The 11,208-nt window shown below is 41.0% G+C and overlaps 2 protein-coding genes across 2 annotated transcripts; both read right to left on the reverse strand.

Annotated features, from left to right (window-relative positions):
- Positions 1–32: 32 nt before the first annotated feature.
- LOC311261931 (carnitine O-acetyltransferase) lies at positions 33–6,881 on the reverse strand. Its single transcript, XM_084360945.1, has 14 exons — positions 6,697–6,881; positions 5,278–5,547; positions 5,044–5,162; positions 3,824–3,877; positions 3,559–3,724; positions 3,269–3,443; positions 2,988–3,166; positions 2,705–2,805; positions 2,498–2,617; positions 2,279–2,401; positions 2,049–2,184; positions 1,699–1,761; positions 1,471–1,608; positions 33–1,366 (listed from the first exon to the last, which is right to left on the reverse strand). The coding sequence occupies exons 1-14, from the start codon at positions 6,721–6,723 to the stop codon at positions 1,151–1,153; spliced, it is 1,887 nt and encodes a 628-aa protein (XP_084217071.1). The 5' UTR covers positions 6,724–6,881; the 3' UTR covers positions 33–1,150.
- Positions 6,882–7,238: 357 nt separating this feature from the next.
- On the reverse strand, positions 7,239–10,258 carry LOC311261243 (immediate early response gene 5-like protein). The gene has a single exon (XM_084359734.1). It carries the CDS (start codon positions 8,544–8,546, stop codon positions 7,668–7,670), a length of 879 nt encoding a protein of 292 aa, XP_084215860.1. The 5' UTR covers positions 8,547–10,258; the 3' UTR covers positions 7,239–7,667.
- Positions 10,259–11,208: the final 950 nt, after the last annotated feature.

Below are 11,208 nucleotides of genomic sequence, written 5' to 3' on the forward strand. Positions count from 1 at the left end.
AAAAACAGGTAAAGAACACGCAAGGCGCCGCCTCAGGGTAATATATCAAGGTCCCTTTATTGCACACATTTTTCTTTCCTTGTAATACCCGGTGCCTACATTACCCAAAATGCACCAAGTGACATCATTGGAGACAATTATGGTGCATTCCATTGCAAGTTCATAGTCGGAATTTCCAAGTCGGTTTTCCCGACTTCCAATCTAAAAGCATCCCAGTGCATTTGTTTGGGAAAACATGGACGCTCAATGTAAGCGGGTGTTTTAATCGTGGACTTCACAAACAACTACAGCAGCATATTTAACCGTTAAGGGCACTTAAAAACGACAGGAGTCGTCTCCTAACACGTATTCTCCAAGACTTCTATTGAGCACAGATCAGCTGAATGAAAGTGAAAGATGACAACTACAAAGTGTATTTGCTGCACGTTTCTCAAAACAAACACAATATTAAGTAAAAGTGATGAAGAGGTAAAAGTGATTGAATAAATCCGACTTGGAATTCTGACTTGGATGACTGTTCCGTTGAGCTTTTCCATGTTGGAGGTTAGAATGGAACGCACCATTAATCCGAAACATGCAGCATTTTCTGGAGCCACAAAATACTTTTTACTACTGTTTTTACATATGCAGTAGTTCTCCTCGAGACCTGTAATAACACTGTAATGTGTGAAGCAGGTTGAGTTACCCTTTAAGCAAGATTCTCTTTTTTGTTTGTTTTCATGCCTACTTGCTACTTCTTTTGACCTCAAATAAATAATAAAGGCCAATCATTCAAAATCTTTGCGTCAAGTGAGGACAGTATCATTTTGAAGACTGCACCAGGAATTAATTAAGTATAAAGAGAGGACATTATACTATTGCAGCAAATCTTGTACATTTAAAGTTTATATATACATATAACACAATTTATTAAAATATATAATTTTCCCCACAGAGAATTAAATCTCATCACAAAGGCAGTGTACTGACAGTCACACATTCTTTACCCAAAACCCCTCTATAACAGGTTTCCCCTCAGTTCCAGCACGCTCAGTCCTTTGTGCATCTATGTCAGCGTGGCATTCTGCCAGCGACTCCGGCACCGGTTCAATTCCAGTCATCCCATCCAGCCCGGTGGGACACAAACGCCGTGCCAGGCTCCTGTGTGGGATCACTGCTCGGCTGTTGCTGTGTCTTCCAGAAGAGCTCTCATGTCCAACAGAGCATCCTCTACAGCCTGGGCAAACTTGGCAGCGTTCGTCTCCTCACAGCTGTTGAAGGCCGTGATGGCGATGTTGATGTGCTCATCCATGGGATTGTAACACACTCCATAGCCATCTGGCACCATCGGACCAAAGCACATCACACAGTCTGTCTTGGAGCCAACCTGGACATGGAGATGGGAAAGATGGGGGCAAACAAACAAACATGACTACAAATAATCATTTGCTCAGTAATAATAGATGTTTATTTTCTTAGATGTAAATATACCTGGCTGGTGGAGAGATTGAAATGGTTAGCCACAGCAAATGAAGTATCCATGAATATCTCAGGCATGGAGGTAAGGTCTTCAATACTCAACATCTTCAGCCCGAGGAGGTGTCTGTCTATGGCTTGTCCATGAATTGCCTAAAAAAGAGTTGCATGTGTAGAACTGACATGACTCAGACTGTGTCAGAAGGAGGCAACATTTTAATATCAATAAGAACCAGGTCTCACATCGTACGTGTTCGTCTTATGGGTCTGAACAGCCTTCTGCAGCAGCACCAGCCTTTCTGAGTTCTGTCGGGAACATTTACTGTTGTGTCAGACAGTTTACAGGCCTTACAGGAACAGTCAACTGAAAAATGAAAATTCAGTCATCATCTACTCAAGTCTTCAGCTACTTGAGTTGTTTAGAAGAATGTTACAACGCAGTTTTGCTGTGAAGCTCCAGAAACGTTTTGTGAACTATGAAACTTCACCTGACGTTTAATCAGCATGGAGGTGAGTAGATAGTGATTAAACTTTCATTTTGGTTGAACTTTAAACTGCACATTTATTGTGAAAATACAGTGGTGTAACAGTACCTGTTTAGCTGGGTCTTGCATTGCCTGGACAAAGTTAAATGAGTCTACAGAAGTTGCCCGGATTGCATCTGTTCGCCCATATTTGAACATCCGTAACGATGCACTCTCATACGTCGAGCAGGGAAAATTATACATCCTGGAATTCAAAAACAGCACACAGGACATATGATGTAACACACTGAATGTTTAACACAATGTTTCACTATGAAATGGGGATGGGGATGTCTTACCTAAAGTAGGCCAGTTGAAGAGCCATTTGCACAAAGGCATCTGGACTCAGCTCCTGCTGCTTCGGTACAATTTTTCCAAAGTGAGAGAACATAAGCACCTTCACATCTAAGTCCTGCACCATTCTGATGAACCACAATGAAACAATGGGTTACACAAAATGTGAAACAAAGCTGAGACAGTATTAACAATAATAATGATCATAACTGCATGTTACATACATGTTCATATTTTGTTTGGCTCTCTCTATGTCTCTCTTGACCTCAGGTGTAATGTTAAAACGCAGTTTCTGAGGCATGGACAGGGGAACCATGGGGGAGCGAACCATTTCAGTTCTCTGCCTGGTGAGAAAACATGAAACGCTTCATCAGTTTGAGTTCAACTGAAAACAGAGATAACACTGGACGAAAAAACAGAGAGAAACTTACATGTATTTAACAACGTAATCGATGAGGTAGACGACGGGTGGACCCTCAGCGGGTGCATGTTCGTACACCAGTCCACACGTACCATCTTCACCAACAATGAACTGAGGACGATTAACAAGTACATTTAAATGCAGTCCATTGAATATGCGCAGTAGAATTTCCCCTGCTGGCCCTGCCCGCGAGTTCCCGCTCTGCCCATAGACTTTTCATTTTTTGCATGTTTCAGACTAAAATACTGGCCAAATCTTACATATTGCCCCTTTAAATTTGAAGTAAGCCTGACCTGTAATGTCTTGTCAAACCAGCGGTTGCCGCTGTTCCACCGAGCTCCTCCTCCATGCAACATCTGGGCAGCCACACGGCTTGGATACAGCTCATCTGACACGCGGGGCATCGGGGCATCCAAACAAACTGTGAAGATACTTTTCTGGATGGCACGGACTGACTCCTTGTTCGTCTTATCTGAGGACAAATAAACACAAAAAAACCCACATTTTTCCATGACATATTTTCTCTCAAATACTCCTCCTCCTACTACTCTGTTTTTGTCTCCCCTCTGCTCACCCTTAATCAGGTTGTTATAAGCTTTTCCCCAGGTGTTGCGATGCTGTGATGTAAGGATGCCAATAGGCTCCTTGTTAGTCTGCAAAGAGGAGTTCCAGATCTTCTCCAGCTGCATGTACAGCTGGTCTACTGTCAGCCGGGTGTCATCGCTGTTGTACACATCCAAGACAAAGAACTGCAAGGAGAAGCCAGACCAGGCTGATTAAGTCGCAGGTCCAGTATTTCTTTAGCCATTAAACCAGGAATAATGAATACAAGACAGAGATGAACAGCAGTGCCATCTAGAGTACCTGGAAGTTGTGGACTACAGTGATGTGAGTGGGAGCCGTTTTCCCGATGGTGTGATTTACAACCGTGTCTCTCTTTGGCCCAGGGATGCGACAGGAGGACAGGATCTGGTAATACTGGTCCATACACAACGGCTTCCCACTCAGATACTCAACAGGCAGGGTCTCACTATGACACAGCAGGTCACATTATCCATCAGCCATTTTTCAACCAACTGCAAGTCATGCTGATAATGAGCTTTCTGTTATTAGTTTGAGGCAAACTCACGTGTCGATCATTTTTTTAAAGTCCAAAACGCCTGCAATCAGTTTGGCAGCAAACCTGCACAGAAGACAACACTGTGTTGTTAACAACATGGTTATGATTTATTATATTTTAAAGGACAAGTTCACCCAAAAGTCGGGTTAAGTTTTGTATTCTACAAAAAATTTCTGAAGCTTCACAGCAGAACAACGTTGCAGCATTCTCTTAAACAACTGAAGTAGCTGGAGACTTGTTTCAGAATGTAAAAAAACAACCGAAAAATACTAACCCAAGTCTCCAGATCCCCCCTGATCCTAAATTGTTTGAAAAATTGTATTTACACCTGTATGTACGGTCAAGCTTGTGAACTCACTTCAGATGCTCTTAGTTTAGTGGCTACATTGACGATTGAAAGAAAGGGTGTTGAAAAGGGTGTTAATAACATATTTTCAAATCCATTTGGGATCTCAGGGCTTCTGGAGGCTTGGATTACACTGGATGACCTGTATGGAGCCATTTTATGGTTGTTGTTTTGTATTTTATTTGTTTATTTTTGCGTTAAAACAAGTCCCGAGCTACTTCAGTTGTTAAGGGGAACACTCCAATGTTGTTTTGCTGTTAAGCTCCAGAAATGTTTTGTGGATTGTGAAACTTCACCTCACTTCATCAGCATGGGGGCGAGAAGATAATGACTCAATTTTTATTTTTGGGTGACTATATCCTTTGAAGCTCTAAAGCTACTGTGTATTTAAGGGGTGCACAGACAACACAAAATTCTGAGTAACAGCTTTACATTTTCAAGCAAATGCCACTGGCTGACAATTTCAGAGCCTTCTGTACCCTGCACACTTAAAGCTCTAGCACTGGCTTCACTGGAGTATTTCTCTATGGGGCCACCGTGTACACTGCATATCCCATGGGTCACAGTAGTCGAAAGCAGCTGAGCAATGCTAGGAGCAGCCGAAGAGGCTTTAAATAGCCAGTGTGTGGAGGGAAGCCTGCACAAAGGTCGGCTCGACGCTACAGCTTCATATGAGCTTGTTTATGTTGCACTTCAGCACAATGTAAATCACTTTTGGAAAACAACTTCATGAGAGTGACAATTAGGGTTTATAACTGATATTATGGGAAGAAATACAGCACATATTAGAAGAACTGGCTTGTCTTTTTGTGATTGTTCAGATTTGCTTATTAAGATAAAGAGCTAAGTTTGGCTGGTTTTACAGTGGATGCTGGTTTCTCACCTCATCTGTCCTTGTCGGTCGGTGAAGTGCATGCGAGGCAGGACGACCCCAGGACTGGTGTAGACCGCCACCGGCATACGGCAGTCTAGATAGGCAGACTGCATCCACCATTCTGATAGCTACAGCAGTAGTCAGACAACAGGATATATGTTTTTTTACAGTCTGCAAGGTAGTATTACAAACATACAGATGTCTTATGCATCAAAATACACGTTAATACAGCCAGATATCTACCCAGTTGTCTGTTTTGCGTGCTCGTCGCTCCAGGCCTTTCTGCAACCTTTCCCCCACACCACCCTTGAGGAACTCCTCCACCAGGTTACGGGTGTGTTCCAGCTCCTCCTCGCTCACGATGGGCTCCAGAGCAGCCAGGTATCGCTCACATGTCTGCTTCAAGGGTGGCACCGGCAGTTTAGGTAAACCCTCCTGGTGCGCCAGGGACCTCTCTGGGATCTGTGTAACTGGTCTGACCAGGCGACATGGCTTCACCATGCCAGGTCGAAGCTAAAAGACATGGGTTGAATAAGCACAAACTCTCCTCTGCTTTGGTAATACTTTATATGACTACATTGAAATACTTCAGGCTTTTATTTTAAAGACTATAACATATATTTTACTGATAATCTTGCTAGTTGAACCAGAAGATAATTGGATTCTAGAGCTGACAGATGCTGCCCACAAATCACGTTGTTAAAGATGCAATCAAAGCCTCCAACAGTAAATAACTGACTGCAGTGTTTGAACAACATTTATAAGTATTTCCAAAGTCATATACTTTACAGTGAGGTGACTTGGTCTGTGAAACCTGACACCAAAACAACTGAGGGCAAGCAGTCACACTATTTGTCTGGACCCACTGGTGAAGGCTCTGCCAGCTTATAAATAGAAGGTTGACACAGTTGAAACTTTGGAATTGGAGCTAAAACAAACAGACATGAAGGCAAGAAATAAATCTGTGCCCTCACGCTCACTGATGGTCACCACTCAGTAGTGATCTGATACAACAAAGATTAGATTCGACATTACATTTGGATGAATTCAATCAGATTTAACATAAATGTTTACAATTAAGTAACAGTGGGAAAAATTAATTCAGAAGTATTGATGTGAATCATTCTAATTAGTAGATCTGACTTTTATTGTTGGCAAGGGTCTGGGAATATGATGAACAACAACTTCCGGTAGGCGTTTTCAAAATAAAGTCGCTGTTGTCGAAATTTTGGTAATACATGCTGCAACATATACGATAAAGAGAAGGTTAACACTAAAGGCTGGAGCTCTGCGGGGAATATAAAGCTGTATATGCAGGGCTTTTTGTCGCATATGTCCTTTTTGCAGCATGCCGGTAAGCTAACGTCATGCTATCGGCTAACATTAAGCTAGGCTAATGTTATGCAAAATGTCACCCCGACGGGGAGGCTACAAACGCTCTAAATTAACAGTCCGCCTTTAACAATAGCGTACCCGACATTATGAGAGCGTACAGCGGTAAAATACGAGTTAAATGTTAAGCTAATATTATGACATTACTGTTGACCTGTGCAGCGCCCCACCCCCTGCACACAGCCTGCTGCCGTACACACAAACGGAACGGTACTGCGTTTTGTCATTACGCACTTAAAATACATGTAGGCTCAAAAACAATCGACTCACCGTGGATCTGACAAAAACAGCCAACATGTTGTCCGAAGGATGCGCTAAAGTTTATGACTGTCCCGGGAATATAGATGGGAAACTGTCGGGCAGTCATGTCTCAAGGACAAGCACGCTGTCTATTCTGAGCTATCCGCCCCCCTCGGACCCACCGAGGAAAGACAACTGCGAGCTCTCCTCTAAAAGTCCTGTTTTTCTGAGTGGAGTTTGGTACATGCGTCCTGCTGTTGCATAGTTACCATAAAATCTTTCAGCGAATGTGTCTCATTTCATATGAATATTTATTTTATTAGTAGAAATACAGTAACGTGTTTCATAATTACCATTAATAAACTATTGTGTTTTAGTTTTAGCCATGGTAGAGTAATGAATTATAGATTTATCTCTAAGGACAATGGAGCAATGGAGAAAAATAGGCCTGCAAGGTCACTATCAACCCCATAAATGTGTGTGTAATAGCCTACACCCTCTCGTGTGCACACTCACAGCCCTTATCATGAGTTAAAGTTGTAATTTAAAGCCAATACATCAGTGTTTTTTAAATGATGTTAGTTTTATTGATTTATAAAAGCAGGCCCTGGTATAAATAATACATTTACAGAATGATGTTCTGCGTTGATCTGATGCATGAGGCTGTACAGATCTTCACTGACCACATGATGGCGCTCTTCCAACATCTTTCCTGGGGAACAGCGTTAACTCCAACCAAAAGACAAGTCTCCAGAACCCCAAACCCTCACCAGGAAAATAAGGTTTAAATGAAAGGTACATTGTGTGAATAAATTACATTAATTGGCACTAGACATGTTAATGAGCATAAGCAGCCTAACCAGAGATGGATATGATTGCTCTGTATAACCACAGTTCATCAACATGTTAGAAGAACAGAGGAGAGAGATGCGTTGCAGTCGTGTCATTGTTTATTCGAAAGCAATAAAATAAAAGCATACAAAGAAAAACAATCTTACAAATCAAAATGCTTCGATCGCTCTGGTCCAGCCGCTGCCTGTTAACAGTGTATGTTTTAAACAAATTGTTTGAGCGGCGAATATTTGCTCAAGGTCCGTCTGCTGCCAACTCACAAACTCAGATAGTCCACCTGAACCCAACACTGAGATCAGGTTGGAGATGTTCGCGCTGTCCAACTGCTCCGTGTCTGAATGTGAATCATCATCACTTCGCATCCTTTTACACGGCACTGGCCCAAAGTCCGGCAGATAAAACTCTGGGTCAACAATATGATAACTTGTGTCCATCTTTCGCTTTTTGCTGTAGCACTGCGCGCCCTGCGGCTGTTTTGACTGCGCGCAACAGTCTGAGTGGAAGTATCCGTTCGTGACAGTAGTCACCACATGCGTGTCCAAGTCCAGGACAGTCTTTTGGTTGGCTTGTGCGTTTGGGATAGGTAACTCCCAGGATGATTTGTCCGCACAACTCCAACAAGCTTCCGAAACCATGAGATCAGAGTCACTTGGAGAGACCACTGCGCAGGCAGACGCGTCTTGGTGCGCCACCTCCGCAGGCTGGCCGATGGGCTGGTGCGCTCCGCAGTGCCAAGTGTCCGACTCAACCCCAGTAAAGTTGCAGTAGAAGTCATCAGACAACTCCGTTAAGCTCCCGGTCAATTCGAGATATTCTTGCCTCTCGCGGACTGCGGCTACATCCTCATAGTGATGCGTCCTCTGCGCCTGCGACAAGTTTTTGCTCATATAAAACTGCCTGGCGTTTCTCAGTACGTACGTTACCAGTAAGTTCTTGTGGAGCTTGATGCCTCCTCTCTGCGTCCTGGAGCTTTGGATTTTCCTCAAAGAAATGGAAATCAGGTTCTGTGCGTCAAATGCACACTCCATCCTCAACCGGGCCGACCGCTCTTTCCTCTCAGTCTCTCAAAACGTTTGTTTCCTAAGTGGAGAAATATTTATGTCTTTAGCTGAGATTCCTACTCGGTTCGTGTAGACTGTGTCCATAGCGCTCCATGTCTTCCCAGTAAGGGCATGGATTTGCAACTCTCATCTTTCCTCGCCACGCCCTCACGTAGACATTGTCCAATGGGAGGGAGGCGGTGCTTCTGTTATACGCAAACATCACTACGAGCCTCATTCAGAATGCACGTAGGAGCTGACATGCTGCATTTCACTAAATGTGTTGCGAGCTTTTTTAAAAATTCTCAGTGCGGACAAAAAGCGTCAGAATGATCGTCCGTGTAGAAAAGTGGAATAGAAAGAGAGGAGCGGGATACAGCAGGCTGTAGGGGCGAGCAGACAGGAAGAGAATACAGGAGAAAGTCATGGAAGAGAATAGAACATAGCGTCATACATTAGAAAGAAAAGCGAGAATAGCATATACAATAAAAATAATTAAAGTAGTATTAAAGAGTAACAGAACAGAGAAGAATAAAACTCTAGAAAAGAGAGAAGTAGAACTGAACGGAACACGCTGGTGGTAATTACTGTGGAGCAGAACAGATTAGAGCACACTAGAGTGTAATAAAATAGATCAGAATAACCTATAGAGTGTAGTAGAGAGCAATAGAACAGGAATAGAAGTGAATATAGTAGTAATGGAATAGGCAGAAAAGTGGCATAAAATCCAGTAGAGGGTTATATAATCAAATGTAACAGAATAGAGAGGAATATAATGAAAGTACTGGAATACAGAAAGAGTAATAGAAAAGAATAGGACCAGAGAAGTTAGATAGAATATAGTGGTTAGTTGTACCAGAGAATAGCATAGCATAGAATAGCATAGCATAGAATAGCATAGAATAGAATAGAATAGAATAGAATAGATAGTTATATAATAATACATTAGACACAAAGATAATATAATATCCTAGAGAGAGTACATACATACATAATACAAGTATACCAGAGAGTAATTAAACAGCATAGAGTACAGTAAAGAGTAACAGAACAGACTACATAGAATAGAATAGAATAGAATAGAATAGAATAGAATAGAACACCATAAAGACTAATAGAACAGATTATAATTGACTAGCGTGTAGAGAGCAATAAAACAGAAAAGGATAGAACTGAATATAGTAGAGAGTAATGCAGTTGTATAACATATAATATAGTGGAGGGTTTTATGATAAAATAGAATAGAAAATAAGATTATATGATAATAGATTACAGCAAAGAGTAATGGGATATATATATAGAATAAAGAATAGAGTAGAGTAACAGAATGGAGTAGAATCAAGAAAGAGAAGAAACAGTTAAGTAGAATAAAAACAGAGCGGCTACTGAATGCAAAGAAACAGAACATAGTGGAGAGTAAAGAGAACAGATTAGAACAGAATAGAATAGAATAGAATAGAATAGAATAGAATAGACAGAAAAAAGAACGTAATATAGCAGAGTACAGTAAAGAGTAACTGGAAGAAACACAATAGATCATAACAGAGAGTAATAGAACAGATTAAAATAGACTAGTTTGTAGATTACAATAGAACTGACTATAGTAGAGTAATTGAATAGTAGGGTTAGAGTTAAATATAACATAGTAGAGGGTTATATAATAAAATAGAACAGAAGAGAGAGTAATACGATAGTAATAGAATATAGCAAAGAGTAATAAGATACATAGAGTAATACATTAGAAAATATCAGACTATAGTCAGAGAGATTTATAGAATAGAGAGTAATAGAAAAGACAGTAATAGAATAGAATAGAATAGAATAGAATAGAATAGATTAGAATAGAGAGGAATAACAAATAACATTGTAGAGAGAAATAAAGTAGAACAGAGTGTTCTAGACGAGAGTGTACAGAGCAATAGAACAGAGCGAGATATAAAGTAGAGGGTAATGGAATGGAGTTAAATAGAAGAAGGAACAGAGAGAATTATAATCACATAATAGAATATAATAAAGAGTAATAGACTAGAATAGAACATAGAGTCATAGAGTCATAGAGAGTGAATAATAAAGAATAGTGAAGAGTAACAGGATAGAATTCAATAAATAAATAGAATAAAGATGCTGATCTGGAACACCGGACAAATGAAACCAAAACTCATGGCAAACTTAATTGCTCTCTGGCTCTAAACCATGAATACAGACAGAGTACCTCTTTACTGTCAGAGATACAAAGCAGAGACAGACCCTGAACAAACACAGACTCAGAGACCACAGTAAAGACAAAGGACGACACAAGAAGTCCTGGATCCCGACCGAGGAAAGAGTCTGTGGTCACTGCACGACAGGTGAGGAAGAGACAGATGCTCTCCTCTCAAATGTGACATACAGGAGAAGAATACTGCAAACATTTGGTGTATTGTGATGTGTAAGCCCAAAATTCACAGAACTAGATGACAATCAAAAGCAAAAGATTTGAAAATGTGACTGCATGTCAAAAACTGAAGGAGACATACGGTAATTAAAACATCACTGAATATGACAAATACATTTGAACAATGTGATGTTTCCAGGGGCTGCAATTTTACATTTCTTTATGCCTTACCTTTAAAGCTTGGAATTTAATTTAATTGTATATTAGTTTTTATGA

The sequence above is a fragment of the Pagrus pagrus genome (genome assembly GCF_965226575.1).
Source record: "Pagrus pagrus genome assembly, chromosome: 8".
Classification (NCBI taxonomy): domain Eukaryota; kingdom Metazoa; phylum Chordata; class Actinopteri; order Spariformes; family Sparidae; genus Pagrus; species Pagrus pagrus.

Bases quoted from the DNA above. Each gene is read 5' to 3' on its own strand.
- LOC311261243 (XM_084359734.1), bottom strand. From the start codon at position 8,546: ATGGAGTGTGCATTTGACGCACAGAACCTGATTTCCATTTCTTTGAGG.
- LOC311261931 (XM_084360945.1), bottom strand. From the start codon at position 6,723: ATGTTGGCTGTTTTTGTCAGATCCACG. The intron at 2,185-2,278 runs GTAAGACATCCC...TTTGAATTCCAG, and splicing joins CTTCAACTGGCCTACTTTAG to GATGTATAATTTTCCCTGCT. The intron at 1,367-1,470 runs GTATATTTACAT...CTCCATGTCCAG, and splicing joins TCAATCTCTCCACCAGCCAG to GTTGGCTCCAAGACAGACTG.